The sequence below is a fragment of the Pristiophorus japonicus genome, chromosome 6 (assembly GCF_044704955.1).
Source record: "Pristiophorus japonicus isolate sPriJap1 chromosome 6, sPriJap1.hap1, whole genome shotgun sequence".
Classification (NCBI taxonomy): domain Eukaryota; kingdom Metazoa; phylum Chordata; class Chondrichthyes; family Pristiophoridae; genus Pristiophorus; species Pristiophorus japonicus.
The window spans coordinates 169,242,655-169,265,514 of record NC_091982.1 but is presented as its reverse complement, the minus strand read 5'-3'; the positions used below and the strand labels follow the sequence as shown (position 1 = coordinate 169,265,514).

At 40.9% G+C, this 22,860-nt stretch overlaps 1 protein-coding gene across 6 annotated transcripts in view; it reads right to left on the bottom strand.

Moving 5' to 3' along the window:
- Nucleotides 1-1,108: 1,108 nt before the first annotated feature.
- ppp2r3a (protein phosphatase 2, regulatory subunit B'', alpha) overlaps nucleotides 1,109-22,860 on the bottom strand; it is a 412,397-nt gene continuing 390,645 nt past the window's right edge. For all 6 annotated transcript variants that reach the window (XM_070883364.1, XM_070883366.1, XM_070883368.1 and 3 more), the window contains 5 exons: nucleotides 22,299-22,388; nucleotides 17,247-17,422; nucleotides 14,832-14,950; nucleotides 13,245-13,351; nucleotides 1,109-10,188 (listed from right to left, as the gene is read on the bottom strand). In XM_070883364.1, the coding sequence (XP_070739465.1) occupies nucleotides 10,092-10,188; nucleotides 13,245-13,351; nucleotides 14,832-14,950; nucleotides 17,247-17,422; nucleotides 22,299-22,388 (589 nt within the window). In that variant the 3' untranslated portion in view covers nucleotides 1,109-10,091. The remainder of the gene's footprint in view (nucleotides 10,189-13,244; nucleotides 13,352-14,831; nucleotides 14,951-17,246; nucleotides 17,423-22,298; nucleotides 22,389-22,860) is intronic.

Below are 22,860 nucleotides of genomic sequence, written 5' to 3'. Positions count from 1 at the left end.
ACAAGGACCCCCAGGTCCCTCTGTACTGCAGTACTTTGCAATTTTTCTCCATTTAAATTGTAATTTGCTTTTCTATTTTTATTGCCAAAGTGGATAACCTCACATTTTCCCACATTGTACTCCATCTGCCAGATTTTTGCCCACTCATTTAGGCTGTCTAGATCCCTCTGCAGATTCTTTGTGTCCACCTCTAGTTTACTTTCCCACCCATCTTTGTATCATCAGCAAACTTGGCTACATTACACTCTCTCCCTTCATCCAAGTTATTAATATAGATTATAAATAGTTGAGGACGTAGCACCGATCCCTGTGGCACCCCACTAGTTACTGTTTGCCAATTGGAAAATGACCCATTTATTCCGACTCTCTGTTTTCTGTTAGTTAGCCAATCCTCTATCCATACGAATATATTGCTCCCAACCAAGTGAACTTTTATCTTGTGCAGTAACCTTTTATGTGGCACCTTACTGAATGCCTTCTGGAAATCCAAATACACCACATCCACTGGTTCTTCCTTATCCACCCTGCTCGTTACATCCTCAAAGAACTCTAGTAAATTTGTCCAACATAATTTCCAATTCATAAAACCATGCTTGATTGAATTATGCTTTTCCAAATGTCCTGCTACTGCTTCCTTAATAATGGAGGTAGGTTGCACCCTAATGTGATCCAGCAAGTTTATTGACCTGGTGAATGTGGTTAAAACTGATCCAAATAAACTGAGCCCAAGAAGACTAATTTAGATTTTTTTCCCCGTATGGAACACCTCTTCCAGGAAGTTATGGCAATTACATTAGTGAAAAAAACAAAACTCAAGAGTTGCTCTAGTGGCTCGGTGGGTAAATGCACTGCCCACTCAGCCGTACAGACTGCATTTGATTTAGTTGATCTTGGCTTGGGCACTGGTGGGGTTGATGCAATTGGTCTCTGCTTCAGGCTAGGGAGGGGAAATCAACCAAGGTTTCTGCCCTCATCATTACCCAATGTCTACTGCTGTAGAGAGTAAGTGCGAAGGCAGGATTGAGCTTAGCTGTGGTGCCTCCTGCATTTGAATGCAGAAACTTGGGAGATGAGGTGGGGAAAAAAGGTACTAAATTAAAAAAAAAACTTGTAACCTCTTTAAAAATCTTTATTTAATTTTAAAATTCCAAAGTAAATCCGCGAATGTAAAGCCATGCTAACACAAGCAACCAGCATATTTCACACCACTTGATTATTTTCAGCAACCAAAATAAGCACATCATCACAAACACAGCTTTCATTTAGAACATTTCTATAATGGTTTTTATCATTAACAGTTACAATACTTTAAAAAAAAAACTTTATGAGCAGTTTTCAAGTTACTAAACAGTAGCCCACTTTTCATAGATGTCCCCGATGTGTTTGCATAGAGCTAAAATTACTGTGGAAAAAAAAATGGCAGTTTTTCATCTCAAGTCTTCAGTCATTTGGTACAGATTGTGTCACATCTGAATAACGGGTTTGTTTTTAACAATAAAAAACAGAAGACCTATTGCTATAAATAACCAACACTGGAAAAAGTGTTAGGCAACTACGCTGGAGCTTTTCATATTTAATATATAAATCTGTCCAGTTTATCATCAAGAATAAATTGAATATTAATCTCAATCTCAAACTCTGAAGTCACTTCCCTTTGCTTTTTTTTTAATAAAAAGAAAACCCTATGAGAAGGTAGTGTATAAATTTACAGATATTCTAATGCTGAGGTTTCTATATTGGCAAACCACACAGAATGGACAAAACAAATTTCACACTTTTTGGCTGACAGTTTTTTTTTACATTACTTACAGAGATAAACCAAGTTCCTCTACACATATGTGTACATTAATTATCTAGAGGTTATAAATAAGGCACAGTTTCAAAAAATATTTAGTGTTAACAAGAAAGTAAATGACAGTTGCAGAAATGTTGTGCCATATTTGTACATTTTACAGAGCTTCACAGACTGTATGAGAAAAAAGGATACAGATGTAGACTTTCAAATTAGTTTGAACCATATCTCTCAAACTAGTGTGTTGAAAGGGCAGAATTGGCTGGCAGTGGGACCATGTTTTTTTACGGTAGACCCACCAAGTTGGCCAATTTTGTCATCTCGGGTGTCTCGCACACCACTGCTGCTTTCTTCTGAAACACTTTAATGTTGGAATGTCCCACTTAAAATGAGACAGTTGAGAGGTACGGTCTGAACTGAGTAATGGTGCAAATCAACGGGAGCAAACAAGAAACATAGATCTAGATGCAAAAAGGAGAAATTTCTATTCAGTGCAAAGTGGTACCTATTTTTAAAAGTGACTGAATATTAATCAGTTAATGAATTTCATATTTGGCTATGTGGCTTTCCTCTTATTTAAAATATTGTTCCAAGTGGTTCGATCATCCTGGTTGTGGTCTGACAAAAACATAAATTTTGTGAAAGTATAAGGTGCATTGCCTGAAGTTACAAACAAATTTACTCCTCCTCTTGGAATTTTCATTGCACACTGGAAGGAAAATAAGGATCTGCGAAAAGCTCCTCTGACAAATAGAGAGGTTCTAGGATGTAATCTTATTCCAGCTGTTTATTGAACACAGTACAGATCCACATCACTACCAGTATTAATGTAATCAAAAACTCCCAAATGTGTCTACTTTAGAAATTATAATCCAAGCCACAATCCAAGAAAGCTGCCAGTTCAAAATGTTACATAATTGGTAATCAAAAGGAGGCAAATAAGCTGTGTTAGGAGTTGTAAATCTCCTTTTACTGCTTTGGCGAAATACTGTGATTGTTGCTTCGGGCCTCTTTGAATCAGGTTGGGTTAAAATTAAGCCCCAGGACAGTGGGTTCAGGAAGGCACAATTTATTGCTATGCAGAGTTCAAGGAACAAGTCTTCAGGGGAAAGTTTTGCTTAGTGGGTATGCGACTGAGGCCAGAGAAAAAGGCCTGTTTAAATATTTTGGTAATTATGCTTTAGCCAATGCTGTTGAAGATTCCAGTCCAAAGGTGAAATATTCATCCCATATCCATACAGGACATTAGGCTAAATAATAATCAAACTTTCAGTGTGCTGATGTGGGTTCATATCCTGCATGGGCTGGTGGTCACTCCACCTGACTGGGGATGAGGAAAAAAAAAAACATGTCTGTTTTGTTAATTATAACTAAGCACACATCAAACAGTACTAATTTTTATTGTTACTCATCCATGGAAAAATATCTGCACAGTCCATCTGTCATATCATGTGCTTAATTCTCAGTCACAATGGTGAACATTTTAAAAGACTCCTCCTGAATAAAACATAATTATCACATTCATATTTGATGACTTTTCACAACTAGGTACTACTGTTACATTACACTTTTTTTATTTTAAGCCATTTGATTTGGGATCTAATTGAAAGTTTTCACACTGCTTGCAATTCACTTCAGACAAGCTTTTAAATAAGTGACATTGGATCGAAGGTCAACCACTGTCTGATAGCATCCGACAAGGACTATCGTCACTCACTTACTGTGCAGACAAACCAGTGTTTAAACATTTGTGGCATAGTATTCTGGATAATATAACAAAACAAATATTTCTTTTGTGAAAGGTACTGAACGGTTTCTCTCATTTTGCAACTTCATGCATATAATACTGGTTCTGGTGACTTATTAACAAAAAAAGTTATTTCCAAGTTCCTTCAAATAATTTTTAAAAATATAATTTTACCCGCTTATGGTCCAATGTCTAATCATGGAAGGCAATGCAATTATGGCAAACAACTCAGAAATGTCTACATGAAGGAAACATTTCTTTTATCTGCAAATTTGTAAATGTGTTTATAATTTTGCTACACCTAGTACTCGGAGGAAGTATTTTATCATTGTTACCAAAGTCAGTAGTTGTCTCAACATTGCCAACAGCATCCCACAATTTTAAAATAACAAGTCTTGTTTGCACCAATGCCTCCAACCTTACTTATACAGTATATAGTGGCTATATTATTTCCTGATAATCTTTAAAACAAGTAATTTTGATGAGTTTTTGTGCTTCGGAACAAAAGGCATTTCAATGCTGGAAAATGGAAGACTGTTTCGCTCCTGCTACTCCTCGGCCAAATACACAGTAGGTTCCTCTATGTTGATCCAACAATATGCTTTAGCCACCAACCTTGGAACAGAAACATGAGTTCTTCCATTTCCCAGACATCTGTATGACCAGGATTGCCAATTTGTGGAGAGTTTGTGCTGCAGACACCAACCCATTAGAAGCTGCTCCAAATTATTTAAAGTAGGACCCATACAGCTGGTATTTTGAGGAGCTTTTTGTCCTATCAGTCAATTTGAACCCAGGCCTCGGATGTGAATGTACAGTATACTCCTCTGGTAATTAATTCCTGATATCTCAATAAATCTGCTGTGATTATGTCACTATTTATTCTTCAGTGTAGATGTCATCATCCATCAAATGTATGGTGACACTGGTCATTGGCTTCTCCACTGGAAACTGCTCTCATCCAAAATGAATTGTTAAGCTGAATAAAAACACCCATGACGTTCACAGTACATATTCTAAAAGGAACAGACTCTCTGATTTGATTTTAAAGCTGTAATTACATTTTGGGATTCAGATAATATATAAACCATTCAAGCTTTGCTTTGGGCACTTCTGATTCCAACTGAATCCTTTTGATTACCGTATTGTAATCACGCTCAGAAATCCATTAATTTTTATTTAAAAGTCAGAGGCCCTGAAATTATTCAGTATGAATGCTTAATGCAGTTGTCTGAAACTCCTCTCTTTTGTTATTTTAGCAGAGGCATTATCCTACTTCTTTTAAAAACGCTAAGGTAGTGGAGTGAGGTAGTTCATTCTAAAGCATGAAGCACTTGCATGCTGGTATCCCATGGGATCATTTCAGGGCCAGAGTCAAATTCTACCACCACCATGGCATCTCCAAATACAATTGTGAGTTTCACCAGTTGGAATTTCTTGGCTTGTAAGGCAATATTGTTTAAGAAAGGTAGACTTTGGAACGTAGCATGCTCAGAGTTAATACTGCATGTGTGAGAAAGGGGATAGAGGTTTACATGCAGTAAGTCCATATATCTGGAAAACCGGTGGTACAAGGAAAGCTTGCAAAAATAAAAGGTCTTTCATTATGTTCTACATCATCATAGGCTTTACCCCCTTCCCCATTCAATCTCCTGATGTAAAGTTCTACATAAATACTGCATAATCTTCAAAGGCCAACAAGGAAAATCAGAATAATCATCCATCCTGGATCCAGTATTCAACCCTGGCTTCAGCCTCAGATGCAGGGGACCACCATATCCTGTGCAGTAGTTGATATAAATCGGAGCTTCTAATCTCTCAGAATGTATTTGCATGTAACTCCCAAGCTCAAGGGGAGAGCCGGTGTGAGGCATCACTGGATGTCATTGAATCCACAAGAATTGAAGTGCCAGTGATTTTACATTTTTCAAAGCATTTGTTAAAAAATAATCCAAATCTCTGCTCTTGGGTACAGTGTTACTCAAGCACTTGTTTCTCAGTGAACCACTGCTCACTATATTCCTTTGCCCCTTCATGATTAGGTTATTTTGACACAGGACCAAATTTGGTTTGATGGGGATCTGTTCTGCAACTGAGATTAGGATTTCCTTCTTTGTAAAATTACTGTACCTGGATATACATTTGACCAATTTGTAACGTACAAAATAAATGAGCACACCAATTTTTAACAAAATTGATTTTTTTTTTGAATTCCAAATCATCCCAAATGCACAGTTTGCATATATAAAATTACGCCCCACCCCATATATTAATACCTGATTAGAATTACTGGAATTGGAATATTTTTTGGAAGTTTAGCTGAACATTTGTGGTCTTCAACTAACATATAAGCATATTATCCCGCTGTAACTGCTGTGTAACCATCTATCATATTGCTCTCAACAATTCTAAATTGCAGTAATGTGACAAATATTGTGATTTACTATAGCCTTTAAGTAATCCACTAAATGTTAATGTTGGCATCATATTTAGTCGGCTAGTTAGGCCTTCACATCATAGTCGGAATGGAAATTCCCAGGTAATTCCCATTTATTGCCAATACTTGGAAGTAAAGTCTTGGTAGAAGAAACAGTAAATTGGGCCATACAAACAGCAAAATCTACTGGATAAAACTCCATTTGCCCCCCCCCCACCACCCAAAAATCTCCCAGTCCTACCTGGGTGAGAGACTGAGAAAACATAAATAATTAACTATGTATCGTGAACAAATATTTACATTTAGCCTAGAAATGGGCCTTTTTCCTTCTGCAACATAGGTTAAAATCCAACTCGACAGATGCCGTGAACTTGCCTCAAAGGGATTTTTCAGGGAGATTTCACTGGGATGAATTCTTGAAATATCCTGTGTGCAAACCCCTGATGATGTGGTCGCCTGTTGGCTGCAACAGAAACTAAATCTGCTACGACACAAACTTTCATTATCTGGCAGATGCAGCAATCACATCCTCCTCTGTTTATACACAAAGTGAAGGGTCCCACAAGAGACAGAAGCCAGGCCCTTTAACTAAAATGTGTTTCGACAGTCTCCCATCACAAAATGCCCTTTTCTTTATACAACGTGCATGTATTTTGCGACATATACCATAAGGTCATACTGTATGGGAAATGGAGATGGTACATTGGGTAATACAAAAGTTGCTCTTTTGAGATTGGGTGTTAGTGCTTGATCCGTGGATGCAAAGTGAGGTATATGTTCTATTTCAGAATTGTAAAATGCTTCATTTCAACGGTAAGATACACAAGCAAAAAATAATTAATTCTGGTAGCCTGTGGTTACATTGGCATCAAGTCTGCTGGCAGGTCCGGATAGAACAAATTTCAGGGTAAAGAAAAGTTTGGATCCCCCATTTGACGCACTGTTGTAGTTTTTATATGGTTCGGGGTGGGGGGGGTGGGAGGGAGAGTTATTCCTAACGGTAACTTCTTTTGTTCTCCAATTCAGGCAGGACATTTTGATTTTTAAAAAGTGCACTGTACCTTTGTTAATTCTAAAAATGTTGTATTAGTCACCATCTCAAAATACTATATTAGTCATCATGTTCATACAGGAAAGGTTTTTAAGATGGAGCAAAATAAATATTATTTTCAATTTGCTGCCCGGACACAAAACTGGCATTCTTGCGGATTGGCCGCCCGTTATAGAAACCGCACGATGTTAATTTCCAATGAAGTGATTAAAAATCTACCCCTGTAACAATTGGCATATCATTTTGCTTTGAGTGATCCTCTGTTGGTGCAGAACTTTTCGCATATTCAGAATATCTAGACAGTAACAACACGAGAGCACCGTAGTCTCAAAAAGAAAATAGTCTCAAATGGTATTTATGTTCAGGCAGAGAAAGAGGAACGGTTTCTGCCAGGTTAATCAAGTATGAATAGTCCTCAAAGCTGAACGATAAGGAAGACTTTAGTAGAAAAAAAAGGTGGGTGGGAGATGGGGAAGAAACATTCGATCACATATAGGAAGTTACATGTAACCTGCAGAATGGCTTCAAATTTGAAACAGAAAATATAGTTGAAATATACCCATAATTTTAACCTGTCTTCTCTTTACAGATTCTGACAGACATGCTGTATACTTCCAGCATTTTCACTATTTCTCATTTATTGATGGTATCAAGAACCAGGAGAAGCAATCCAGGTATCCAGTGTTGATATTGATTTGAGAGTTCAGAGGGGGATAGGGAGATGAGAGGCAAATAGAAATTTAAATTAAAAAATGAATTACAAATTAGACATAGCATGAAGGTAATTCTATTATTTCATATTGATTTATGGATTTCTTTTTAAGATGTAGACTTCCTAATTATAGGTTTCTCTCTCTTCATTCCACTATATTTTTGATATGCGACAGAAAAAAGATTTTAGGCTAGAATGAATGAATATCTCATAATATGCCATAGCCTTCAATCGGTATTTATATTATTGCCTCTACACTGTGAAAATGCCATTTAAAAACAAAACATCTTTATTTAGTACTGTGATGTCAAGTTGCTTCTTTCTCCATTGTCATTTATTGAAACAGACAGATGGCCTACACTGAAGTGCGCCATGGGCTGTAAATAAAACGTGATCGCCAGTGTGCGATACCAAAAAGATTTCCCGTTATAAAATCAAGAAATTCTGAGACTGCAGGGAGCTTGTGAGCACTTTGAACTGGATCTTCAGTGAAAGAATGGACCCCACAGTAGCAGCAAGTGGGAGTGCATCAAAAGTGCAGACTCAACGGCTCAACATCAGGTCGATATTTGAATAGAATAGCAAGTGGAAAAATGCCAAAGATCAGAAGTAACAACCTCATGAGTGAAACAGAACTGACTGGACATTACACAACATTTCTAAATGAGTCTGCAAAAAAGGTTATAATAGCTTAGTTGATGTTATTAAAATGTGGAGGTAGGAATAAAAGTGAATTGCATTGATTGAAAGATTACTATACTCTTCTCTGTATTAAATATTTAATATTAGTAACCTGATAAAAATAAATTAGCGGTATCAATTGACTCAAAACTACAGTATTCTCCCCTGTATTAACTGTTTAATATTAATAACCTAGAATTTGCTTTGTTTACAAATTTCCTTTAACATGCAGAAACGGAAGGCACCATTTTATCTTCTCATGCTGGTGCTAAATTAAATTTCTACATTCTGTGGCCGGGAATTTTTTTTTTACAATTTAAGGACTTTGGTCTCTGAGGGGGTAAGATTCCTGTTAAATAACCAAAGCTTTTTCTGTTAGGGTGGGTGGAGAGTAATTTCAAATCACTTTTAAGAGCAATTGCAGGAAGGTAATAATGACAGACTTTACTGATGACTGAAGCGGATTGTTCGTGCCATAGAACGCTGGAAATATGTCATTAATTTCACCTCCAGTGTGAAATTGTGTATTTGGCACTGGCCTGGGCACTGTTGCTTGTGTGATATACAGCCCGAAAGTGAAAGGTAATTACATGGCTGGCAAAGGGGAACTCCTCAGACAGTAAATATTATTTAATCTGCATCCAAACCACATGAAACCAGTGTTGAATGAAAGAATGGATCCCCACAGTAGCAGCAATTGGATTGCGTCAAAAGTGCAGACTCAATGGCTCAATTTCAGGCGGATATTTGAATGGAATAGCAAGTGGGAGCAATCACAGGTGCCCATGAGGGCCCAAGATGCAGGCTCAGAAAGGTCTCTTGGGGGTGCTTGTGAACTGAACTGACTGAGCCAATGCAAGCCACTGAATGGCTCTTACAGGAAAGATGCATTTTCCAATTTGTAGAAACTCCCACAAACTAGAAAATACATTACATGCAAGGAAAATGGAAAACAAGCCACCTTTTTTAGGCCAGTCATATCATAGCTCACTGTTCTGTGGGATTCTAAGCATATCAGATATTCCCAGAGCTATAGAGCAAGTGCCTTGGGGATGTTTTACTGTGTTAAAGGAGCTATATAAATGCAAGTTGCTGGCTCTTGCAGGCAACCAGCACCTCATTTTACCCAGCTGGGCCTTTAAGTCAGGCTTCCTCAGCCTATTCAGCTATGACAGTCTGTGGATAGTGAGAGTAATTAAAAAAAAAAAATCACAGCAATAGCATGTGAGTACTGATAGGAGGAAAGGAACTTTACCAAGCCTTGATAAGGCACTGAGTAAAGGGTGGTTTATACTGGAAAGATGGCGACCCTGAAATGTGAAGAAGAAGAAGAAAAAAAGTGAGAGATAGAAAAACAAGCAATGACTAAACAGGAACCAAACGCAGCAATGGGCAGCTAGTAGAAATCCATATACATAACACTGCATTTTAAGACATATTGCACAAACAGACAGTATTTTTTGATTTTGAATAAAGTCCATTGCACACAATAAGCATGTACTTCTTTTGTTCTGATATAAAATCTAGCATAATCTCTTCAACAAAAAAAAAACAAACAAAAAAAGATATAAACAATTTTTTTCTCTACATATCTGACCGGGCAGTGGTCAGTCCTTAAAGTTGGTGTCTACTGGTCACCCTGACTGTCCAGCAGCTGAGCTAGCTTTGAATTTATGTCGGAAGGTCAGAAATGACAAGCTTGTCCATCTTGTTGCTGATTTCTGGGGCACTGGATAGTTCGTCTGATTCATAGTCTTCCTCAAATGAGCTGCAAGGAAGAAGCAAAAGATTGTACCAGAATCCAATCAAATCCAACTACTTTTTCAATAATGAGATTGTTTTACTCACAAAATAAACAAGGGCCAATTTTAACCCAGCCCGTCCAGCGAAAACTGGGCAGTCAGGCAGTTAAAAAGGCTGCAGCAACTTACCTCCCCTAATCCCACTGCCGCCTCACAGGTTGCAATTTTAACCTGCTCTTTACAACAAGTGACTGGAACACCTGCCGCTAGGTAAATGGTCCTTCTTCAAATATGCAGATCGGGCTCTGATCATGTCAATTTTAACCCGAGGTCTATGCGGGGAAGCTGCTATTTGTTGCCAGACCAACCTTGGGGCAAGTGGATCCAGGGCCAGAAAAAGCCCAGATAGGCAAGTAATTTAATTTCTTTTGTTTCCTTGTGGTCGAGGAAGAGCAGGAGGGTCCTCCGGGTCCCACATGGAAACTTTGGGTTACCCTTGCCCTGGGAATCTCATCCCCCCCACCTCCCACCCCGCCTCCCCTCCTGAACACTTACCTGACTGTTCCTTCGGGCCCCCAGTGGTAGTGTCTTGCCATGTGAAACCCTGCTTCCACCCACAAGGCATCAAGCACTTTCTGACAGGGTAGGGCAGGTTACTGATGGGGGCCTCTGCATGGTTAACCCACGAGTTAAAATGTCCTGAGCCTCACATGCTGCAGAGAGATGGATGGTGTCCCATCTGCCCAAATACTGCTGGGAGTTAAAATCGGAGCTAGAATCTTTTTGCTTTTTAAAAAACAATTCCCTTCTTTCCAGCAGGTGCTGACCCTCGTTGGGGACAGTTACGTGGGCATTAGCCATTATTCAATACCTCACCCAAGTAACCATTCTTCATGGGTGACCCTAGACAGCGAGCATTGGCAGTGTATTCAACCATAGCGAGTATCACAGCCGAGCAGGATCCTGTTCTCACCCAACATCCACCCCCACAAACACACCAGTGTCACTGGGAAATGCAAAATCTTATTCATATTTGTGTAAACATGATGACATTGATCCACAATTCCTGCATTCATAGCTCTTCGGATAGGCCTGCAGGGAATCTAAACCGCAGAGCTCTTGTCAATTGCCTGTGTGCTGGGCTGTGGCTGTAACATAGAGTTGGTGCTGAATAAAGGGAGCCATACACTGTAGCTTTCTGACCTGGAAGTGCTTGATGCTGATACTGGGTGCCTAAAATGAGAAGGTTTTGCATTTCCCAGTGCTAATGTCCTTTACCTTGGTGAGCTCAAACAAAACTCAGCTGTGCACTGACACATATTTATCATCCTGAGGGAAGACCACACTGCTAGGCCTCCCTCTGTGCAATAAGATTCTATGATTCTACCATCTTGCCTTCTCCAATGGGACATGCCCCATTCTATTTCTCTCCCCTCCTCTATCATTTTTCACTTCTTCTATCCTACTTGTTCTGTCCAAACTGGTTGTTATACAAATTTTTCACATTTTCTCACATGTTTGTAAGTTTGTAAGGACCTAATTATAGTGCTGATTGTAGGAGACTTACAGATATGCACTAAGAGGTAGTCTCACTGGGCAGAACTGGACAGAAAATAATGGCCACTAATGAAAATAATTCACGTGTTGTTTTTTTCTGATTGTGTAACAGTACCAGTGTTACTGAGGAAGGGACTCAGCTTTGGCAATGCCTCTATTTCAACAACAGGTGGCAGCACTCTGTGACCCTTCGTTAATACCTCTCTTCACAGCACTAAACAACCTCTGCAACATCCTTATTATTAACATATGTTACATGGAATTACACAGAATATACAGCGCAGAAATATGTTAATCTCTTTATTACTTCCTGTCTGCAAACTGAATATCAGACTTTGGTCAGTGAATTAATTTCTTTTGTTTTAAACTGGCTTCCCTCGATTTGTCAATTATGAGCGCCATGAGTGGCTACAATACCTAAATTAACAGTAGGTGGTGCTGACTTTAGTTAAAACACTAACACACACTGGGCTAAGTTTCAGGTAAAACAAATGCTGCAGTTCAATTCTGCATCACCCCTGACAGTGCTATGAAGAGAATGGAGACAGTGGCAGGAGCAGATCAATCTCAATTAAAGTGCTACCTTCAGCCCCACATAACATAGTGCACAGGCCATGAGATTGGTTCTGATAACACCATTTTGAAGAAGTTTAATGTTGACACTATGCTATTTTATCTGCTTGTGTGCACAATATTGCATGAGCCCTGACCCCAACTTGTTCTGAGCGGGTCCAAACAATTGTTGAGCTGCATTTTTCATGCAGGAGGTCGTTGCCTTAACATGGGGGGGGGGGGGGGGGGCATTTCTGGTTACTCCTCCCCGTGCTCCACCTAAAATACTGCAGCTACAGTCAACAGTATGGTTGAAGGGGCTGAATAATCATTGGTGACAACAACCTCCAATTTGCTTTATCAAGATTCTTTTTTACATGGAATATTTTTCCTTCTAATTTTCTCCTCTGCACAACTGGCCTTCACCACTTTGTCCCTTGACCACTCTACATGTTTGATCCCTGATTGCAAGTGCCGGCAGATATCTGAAATTACCTCCGGTCGCAGACCCCCTGGAAAGTCTCTACGGACCCCCAGGGGTCAGTGGACCCGTTTCAGAACCACTGCTTTAGTTCATAAGAGGAAAGGGAAGGCTGTGGCGGGTAATGAGTTGTAGATACTCTGCTACTCTGGGAAGCATCTGAAGATGACATTAAACATTCAGAAAAATAGAACGTTTCGCTCAGCCAAAAAATTGTATCCAATCAGCTGGTCAGCCCATGGTTACAGACATTCATTGGGACTTGACCAATCATGTACTGATAAATCAACTACTAGTCTTTTTTATCCTGAAATATATTGTAATGAACTAAAGAAGGTAATCAGAAAGTGTTTTTCTGCCATTTAATCATTGTGATCCGGAAATGTGTTCAATCTAAGACCCCAAAATAATGAACTGACGCCACTAATGAATTTTATTTATCACGCTGCGTAGCAAAAATAGAATGACTAATGTCACTTTACAGCCACCTACCCTTCCTGTAACTGCTCATTGGCTGATTCCTCAGCAACCAAAATTTCATATTCTTCAGCTGCGTACTTGTCCCAGTCGGAAGGCTCTGGACCATCACTGTCAACATCCTACAAGAGGCAAAACATGATGGTCAGCAAAAGTGCAGTGACTTCATCCTGCGATTTTTAAAAAATACATTTAAAAAGGAAGGTTGACTCCTTATCCAAATCTGCAGGGCCCAAAATTCACAACTAAATGACTAAAATATTAATTCTGCTTGAAATTTCAAATAAACTTATTTTAGAAACGTTCAGTTAGAAAAAAACATGCACATTTTAATCAGTAAGATGAAGACATTGTTGGACACTAGGCACTAAGGTATATTAATTCATCCTGGGCTGTAGTGCAACTAGGACAGTATTGCATTGGTCGCCTGTTATATGCCTTGCCTGATACTCAGTTCCATCGCAGTCAATGAATATTGGACATGGCGTATCATGGGCAACCACTACGATATCACCCGTTTTGTTCTACTGTCCAGGACGAGTCCCACTCACCCATCATCCCTGTGCTCACTGGCCTACATTGGCTCCCGGTTAAGCAATGCCTTGATGTCAAAATTCTCATTCTTGTTTTCAAATCCCTGCATGGCCTCACTCCTCCCTATCTCTGTAATCTCCTCCAGCCCCACAACCCCGAGATGTGTGTGCTCCTCTAATTCTGCCCTTTTGAGCATCCCTGATTATAATCGCTCAACCATTGGTGGCCGTGCCTTCTGTTGCCTAGGCCCCAAGCTCTGCAACTCCCTGCCTAAACCTCTCCGCCTCTCTACCCTCCATCAAGACGCTCCTACCTCTTTGACCAAGTTTTTGCCCTAATTTCTCCTTACGTGGTTCGGTGTCAAATCTTTTGTCTCATAATATTCCTGTGACACACCTTGGGAAGTTTCATGACGTTAAAGGCGCTATATCAATGCAAGCTGTTGTTGTTGAGTTTATACAACTTAGAGTGAAAGTTGGGTTTGAATGTGTAACATTCACATCTTTATTAGTGCAGTCCTTTCTGCTCCCTGTTGTTGACAAGTGTTTGAAAACTCAATTGGCTCCATTAGAAAACCTTCCTCAGCTGAAAGAGCATCTGATTCAGGTGCATAAAATAGTTATTCAAATTGCTGAACAGTTTTAGACGAACACATTGTATATGAAGTATGTGGCAGGAGGTCCTATATAATGCTGGTTTATATTCCACTGTTGTACACTTGTATCCTCTATTTTTACCCTTTCAATGTCCTTACCTTCCTAGCTCATGCCAGGGTGTGGTCCTAATGGTGGCGGGTGCCCTTTGATACTTGTGTAAGTGGTCATTCTTCATGGGCGAACAGTGCCACTACCGTTCTCCCCTTCTCCAGATAGAGGTATTATAATATTCTGATATTATGAGACATTCCAACTTGCAATATATTCTGAAACTGACACACCCACGAGTTTGGCTGATTCAGGTCAGAAACAGCCCTGGTGCTCAAACCCATTACCTCAGCCTTGACCTTAAAATAAGTGCTTCAGCTCCTGTTGTTAAATGACACTACTTGTCTGCCCCGTCTATGGTTACCTTCTGCACAGCAAATGGATCTCTCTGCTCATGGTCCAGGTATTTTTCTAAGTTGAAGCAGGTGTCATAAAAAATATGAGCCATTCTGCACCTCTTTAGATCTCGCATTGTTATTTTACCTGGAATGAAGAACAGTAATAAAAATAAGTGAGGATGGGAAGAACTAAAACTACAAATATTGTTTCACAGGCAAATTACTTGCTATCACTATCACACCTTGGTGCAGTGTTTTTTAAATCAACTGGCTGAAAGTTGACAACAAAGCAGATTGGCTGAAAGTATGAACTTTGTGTGTCTGTATTGGGGTAGGATGGTTGGAGGATTCAGCAGGAGAATGTCATTTCCCATATGTAAGCCCAAACAGAAAGTGCCAATAGGCTATTGAACTAAGGCAGCCATCACAGCTGAGCCTGATCTTGTCCTCATCCAATTTCCACGTATGCACCTCCACAGCAGCTGGTCTATGCCTAGTCCCGGAACAGGAACCACTTTGATTTTTCGTTCCCTAGCTCAGAATTGCTGAAACTAAATGCAGTGCCTATACTACTGCCCCAGCTGAATCAACCAGCAGCGAGCAATTAAACCCAAGGCCTTCCTGGTCTTTATATCAGGTAGTGCACACACTGACCATCGGGGGTGGTCAGCAGTTGAGTGAATCACTATGGCAAACCTCCCAAACCCACGGCCTCTACCACCTAGAAGGACAAGGGCAGCAAGCGCTTGGGAATTCCACCATCTGCAAGTTCCCCTCCAAGTCACATACCATCCTGACTTGGAAATGCATCGCTGTTCCTTCATCGTCGCTGGGTCAAAATCCTGGACCTCCCTCCCTAACAGAACTGTGGCAGTATCTTCACCATATGGACTGCAGCAGTTCAAGAAGGTGGCTCATCATCACCTTCTCAAGGGCAATTAGGGATGGGCAATAAATGCTGACCTTGCCAGCGACGCCAACATCCGATGAATGAATAAAAAAAAATCATATGTGCACATTTCAGAATATAGTTAGCAGCTCCATCAGCCTATTTTGTTCTATTCAACACATTTGTGTCTCTGGTACATCACAAACCATCTCATCAGGTGTTGGGGTGCTGCCATTCCTTTTGGCTTTTAAACATTTCAGGACATCAGGATGTTTGGGGGGCACCACCATGCTGATAAAATGCCACTTTACCGAGTACTCGTAAATGGAGTTCTACAAAGTGGGATTGATGATACATTTTATGCTAAATACAAATTCTTCCTTGTTTTTCAGACCACCTGTTGGTATGGTAGTGTGATAGTTATGGTACTGGAATAGTAATCCCAGTGGTTGCAAGTTCAAATCCCGCCATGGTAATTTGTGAAACTTCATTCAATAAATCTAGTAAAAGAAAAAAAGACTATGTAAGCTGTTGGATTATTGGAAGAACCCAACAGGTTCACTAATACCCTTGACGGAAAGGAAATGTGACCCAGTCGGATGTATATGTGACTCCAGACCACACCATGTGGTTGACTAGAGATGGGCAATAAGCTTCCTTGTCAGTGTTGCGCACATCCCAAGAACAAATAAAATAAGTTGTCTGCCTTCGCTTCACCTCTCTTGAAGGAATCTGATTTATGAGATTTGGTTGCACAGGTGCTGGCCATTGTCATCTTCCAGTACCTCATCGTAGCAGCCATTCCTCAGGTGTCTAAGCAGTAAATGCTAACCTCAGGGGAGACAGGGGGAAAAGGAACGCAAATGGTTACACCTGCATGAGATAATGAATCTTCAAAGCATAAGCCTTCCGGGTGAACAACAAACAGTTGTTGAAACATTGGTTTGAGTGCAGGCTCACTATCCCAGAAACTCAGTGCTCTTGACAACTGCTGAAAGGACAATCGGCCTCCTTGAAGGTAAGAAGCAAAACACAGTAGAATATTTATTTGCTGTAAGGCATTGCTATTCTGAGCTCCCCGGCCAATGAGCTAATCTTTTGACTGTTTAGTACTGTACAATATGAGCCCAAAAAGTATTGTGAGTGGCTTTATCTACAAGCGATTAATGTACTCTAATCAAATTCCACTCTCTGCTATTTTAACAGAGGCAGTAACCTGTTCTTTCTAAGATAGCTGAGAAAGAGAGAGAGAGAGAGAGAGTGGGGGAGTGGGATACAAGGTTGCTGAGAGTGAGAAGTATGACACAGGGTGCTAATTGTTTATAGCTACTTCCAGGTTAGTTATTGGCTGTCCTCATAAAGGATGATTCTGAAATCCAGCACTCCAATTGGACAGTGCCATCGGTAGCGAACACATCTTGGAAAGTGTGTGCACACAGCCCATGAATTTTGACCATTAATTTTCTGAGATGCACTTCCTTGGAGCGCTGCTCCCTGCTGGAAGTACTGGATTGTGGAATCACTCATATGATGTATTACTACATTTATTTACCTTCACATTCTGGCTTCACTAAATCCAGCATCTGACAGAGGAGGTCATGGAATGGCAATGGCTCAATGCCCATTCCCTCCATCCGTTCACATTGTTCTTCATAGAAGTACTCCAGCTCATACATAGAGAGTACCCCATCCCCATCAATGTCCATGGCCCGAAACCAGTACTCCATGCTAAATAAAAATGAAACAATTTACAATTACTATCTGTGAAATACAAGAAACAGGACAAATTACCATCAATTAACAAAAAATATCCTTCCCTTTATGTGAATCACAATCATATATTCATCTTGAGCTCCAAACTTTGAACAGGGTGAGCAGGTACATTGGTGACACTTTGAGATGGTTTAATCTTTAGTAAATCTTCATTTTCTCAGGCCACCACCTCCCTCTCCCCTTTCCCCACCTCACACACTCACTGAAGATATTTGCACATTTTGTACAAGTTAGTCTGTAGCGTTTTTGAAAAAGAATGATTAGATTTAAGGCTAAGATGCCCATGACTCCTGAGTGACCTCAGATAACATGATGTCTTTATAAATCACCTATGTCGTTTCCTGGCCAACAAAAGGCACATTTATTGCTTCATAAAATCCTGCAATGCAACCTGAGCTTTATTTTGAAAAGGCTGGAGGTCATATATGTTAAAAGCTTAGTAGATCAATTATTAAGAGAAGACATTGCATTTTAGCTGCTTTAATCTCATGTATAAAACCTTCAAAATAAGAACCAGAACCATAAATGGTGTGTCACTGCAAAACAAGAACTTTGTTTTCCTTCAATAAGATTCCGATTGCAGTCACTGATTCTTCCCTCTGATAAGATGTACTATTGTAGTTATTGTATTGATGAAGAACAGGTTTCCAATTTTGCTATACCTGACACACAGATGAAATCTTCTCCCATATGGGTCATTAATCAAGCACTGAAGGGGAGATCTCAGTGAAAATGTTTTTTTTTTACATTTGCTGTATTGCTAGACCATCTCCTCCTCTCACTCCCTTTTCTCCCCCCTCGGAAAATGTCCTGGTATTCATAGAAACATATAAATTTACAGTACAGAAGGAGGCCATTTTGGTCCATCGTGTCCACGCCGGCATATAAATCCCAGCTCTTGGTCCATAGCCCTGTAGGTTACGGCACTTCAGGTGCACACCCAAGCACTTTTTAAATGTGGTGAGGGATCCTGCTTCTACCACCCTTTCAGGTAGTGAGTCCCAGAACCCCACCACCCTCTGGGTAAAAATATGTTCCTTCAAATCTCCTCTAAACCGCCTACCAATTATTTGAATCTATGGCCCCTGGAACCAATGTCCTAGGGGGAATGTTTACTAGTGCTGTTGGGGAGGGGTTAAACTAATATGACAGAGGGATGGGAACCTATGAAGGGAGACAGAGGGAAGTAGAATGGGGGCTGAAGCAAAAGATAGAAAGAAGAAAAGTAAAAGTGGAGGGCAGAGAAACCCAAGGCAAAAAGCAAAAAGGGCCACATTACAGGAAAATTCTAAAGGGGCAAAGTGTGTTAAAAAGACAAGCCTGAAGGCTCTGTGCCTCTATGCGAGGAGTATTCGTAATAAGGTGGACGAATTAACTGCGCAGATAGCAGTTAATGGGTATGATGTAATTGGCATCACGGAGACATGGCTCCAGGGTGACCAAGGCTGGGAATTCTACATCCAAGGGTATTCAACTTTCAGGAAGGATTGACAGAAAGGAAAAGGAGGTGGGGTAGCATTGCTGGTTAAAGAGGAAATTAATGCAATAGTAAGGAAGGACATTAGCTTGGATGATGTGGAATCGGTATGGGTGGAGCTACGGAATACCAAAGGGCAGAAAACGCTAGTGGGAGTCATGTACAGACCACCAAACAGTAGTAGTGAGGTTGGGGACAGCATCAAACAAGAAATTGGGGATGCGTGCAATAAAGGTACAGCAGTTATCATGGGCAACTTTAATCTATATATTGATTGGGCTAACCAAACTGGTAGCAATGCGGTGGAGGAGGATTTCCTGGAGTGTATTACGGATGGATTTCTAGACCAATATGTCGAGGAATCAACTAGAGGGCTGGCCATCCTAGATTGGATGATGTGTAATGAGAAAGGACTAATTAGCAATCTTGTTGTGCGAGGCCCCTTGGGGAAGAGTGACCATAATATGGTAGAATTCTTCATTAAGCTGGAGAGTGACACAGTTAATTCAGAGACTAGGGTCCTGAACTTAAGGAAAGGTAACTTCGATGGTATGAGGCGGGAATTGGCTAGAATCGACTGGCGAGTGATACTTGAGGGGTTGACGGTGGATAGGAAATGGTAAACATTCAAAGATCACATGGATGAACTTCAACAATTGTACATCCCTGTCTGGAGTAAAAATAAAACGGGGAAGGTGCTCAATCGTGGCTAACAAGGGAAAATAAGGATAGTGTTAAATCCAAGGAAGAGGCATGTAAATTGGCCAGAAAAAGCAGCAAACCTGAGGACTGGAAGAATTTTATAATACAGCAGAGGAGGACAAAGGATTTAATTAGGAGGGGGAAAAATAGAGTATGAGAGGAAGCTTGCTGGGAACATAAAAACTGACTGCAAAAGCTTCTATAGATATGTGAAGAGAAAAAGATTAGTGAAGACAAACGTAGGTCCCTTGCAGTCAGATTCAGGTGAATTTATAATGGGGAACAAGGAAATGGCGGACCAGTTAAACAAATACTTTGATTCTGTCTTCACGAAGGAAGACACAAATAATCTTCCAGAAATACTCGGGGACCGAGAGTCTAGTGAAAAGGAGGAACTGAAGGAAATCCTTATTAGGCGGGAAATTGTGTTCGGGAAATTGATGGGATTGAAAGCCGATAAATCCCCGGGGCCTGATAGTCTGCATCCCAGAGTACTTAAGGAAGTAGCCCTAGAAATAGTGGATGCATTGGTGATCATTTTCCAACAGTCTATCGACTCTGGATCAGTTCCTATGAATTGGAGGGTAGCTAATGTAACACCACTTTTTAAGAAAGGAGGGAGAGAGAAAATGGGTAATTTTGACCGGTTAGCCTGACATCAGTAGTGGGGAAAATGTTGGAATCAATTATTAAAGATGAAATAGCAGCGCATTTGGAAAGCAGTGACAGGATCGGTCCAAGTCAGCATGGATTTATGAAAGGGAAATCCTGCTTGACAAATCTTCTAGAATTTTTTGAGAATGTAACTGGTAGAGTGGACAAGGGAGAACCAGTGGATGTGGTGTATTTGGACTTTCAAAAGGCTTTTGACAAGGTCCCACACAAGAAATTGGTGTGCAAAATTAAGGCACATGGTGTTGGGGCTAATGTACTGACATGGATAGAGAACTGGTTGGCAGACAGGAAGCAGAGAGTCGGGATAAACGGGTCCTTTTCAGAATGGCAGGCAGTGACTAGTGGGGTGCCACAGGGCTCAGTGCTGGGACCCCAGCTATTTACATTAATGATTTAGATGAAGGAATTAAGTGTAATATCTCCAAGTTTGCAGATGACACTAAGCTGGGTGGCGGTGTGAGCTGTGAGGAGGACGCTAAGAGGCTGCAGGGTGACTTGGACAGGTTAGGTGAGTGGGCAAATGCATGGCAGATATAGTATAATGTGGATAAATGTGAGGTTATACACTTTGGTGGCAAAAACACGAAGGCAGAATATCATCTGAATGGTGGCAGATTAGGAAAAGGGGAGGTGCAACGAGACCTGGGTGTCATGGTACATCAGTCATTGAAAGTTGGCATGCAGATACAGCAGGCGGTAAAGAAGGCAAATGGCATGTTGGCCTTCATAGCTGGAGGATTTGAGTATAGGAGTAGGGAGATCTTACTGCAGTTGTACAGGGCCTTAGTGAGGCCTCACCTGGAATAGTGTGTTTCGTTTTGGTCTCCTAATCTGAGGAAGGACGTTCTTGCTATTGAGGGAGTGCAGCGAAGGTTCACCAGACTGATTCCCGGGATGGCAGGACTGACATATGAGGAGAAACTGGATCGACTGGGCCTGTATTCACTGGAGTTTAGGAGGATGAAAGGGGATCTCATAGAAACATATAAAATTTTGACGGGACTGGACAGGTTAGATGCAGGAAGAATGTTCCCGATGTTGGGGAAGTCCAGAACCAGGGGACCTAGTCTAAGGATAAGGCGTAAGCCATTTAGGACTGAAATGAGGAGAAACTTCTTCACTCAGAGAGTTGTTAACCTGTGGAATTCCCTACCGCAGAGAGTTGTTGATGCCAGTTCATTGGATATATTCAAGAGGGAGTTAGATATGGCCCTTACGACTAAAGGGATCAAGGGGTATGGAGAGAAAGCAGGAAAGGGGTACTGAGGTGAATGATCAGCCATGATCTTATTGAATGGTGGTGCAGGCTCGAAGGGCCGAATGGCCTACTCCTGCACCTATTTTCTATGTTTCTATGTTGTTGACCCCTTTGCTAAGGGAAACAGGTCCTTCCTATCCACTCTATCTAGGCCCCTCATAATTTTATACACCTCAATAAGGTCTCCCCTCAGCCTCCTCTGTTCCAAAAAACCCCCCAGCCTATCCAATCTTTCCTCATAGGTAAAATTCGCCAGACCAGGCAACATCCTCATAAATCTCCTCTGTACCCTCTCTAGTGCAATCACATCAATGAGCAGCTGACAGCCCTTCACTAGCTGCTGGTGCGCAAAATTGTGACCCCACCTGCTAGTGCTTCTGGGGTGTCACAACTGGCACGTCAAGAAAACTAGAACAACATATAAATGAGCTGACTGCGCGTTATTGGGTGGGGTCACCAATGGTGCAGTGCAGGGACCTTATTATCAGCCCCATAGTGTCATGGTCCCATCTTAGTTGCCTCCTTTCAAAGCTAAACTGTTCCGTTTCTCTAGAAGTTCGTCCTAATTCTTTGACACCAGTTAAAATCCTTGTGGCTCTTCTCTGCACTGCTTTCATGGATTGAACATTTCTCTTATGTCTTGGTGACAGTACGCAAGATTCACCGATTGCAGCTATAAAATGACACGGGGTACGGAACGGCCTCGTTAGAAAAATTACCTGGTGGGATTCTTCTTATCTTCTTCAGAAAGCAGAAACCAGACAAAATCAGCATAGCTCATCCGACCTTCTTTCTGCACACAGTTACCCCTGAAAATGGAGGTTTTGTATTTACCAGATCAGAGTAGAAAATACTTTGCAAGTTCTTTTTTAAAAGACAAATGCAAAATGCTCTTAAAAAAAATATTAAACTCTCAAGAGTTTGCACGCAAAGTCATTTGAAGGTCATGGTTCATGACTGGCCGGCAGACCCGCTTCCCCTCCCCCCAATTGCTTGGGCAGGAGAGCCAGATCACTGCTGTATGTGGGCAGACTGACCACCAGACAAATTGGGGCCTTTCCCTGTGCCACCAACATTTCCATTCGTTATCAGAGCACTGATGAAGACCGCCACTTTAAATGGGAGGCAGTGACAAGTTCTGATTTGTTTGTCAGTGATACCACTGAAGTCGGGGCTGCAGGCAGCTCTATGAAGTAAAGCAGGCATAAGCCCCCACACAATACAAGGGCTGAGCTTCTGTCTGTCTTTTTAGAGTCCTCACGTAAATTGGGTGAAACTATG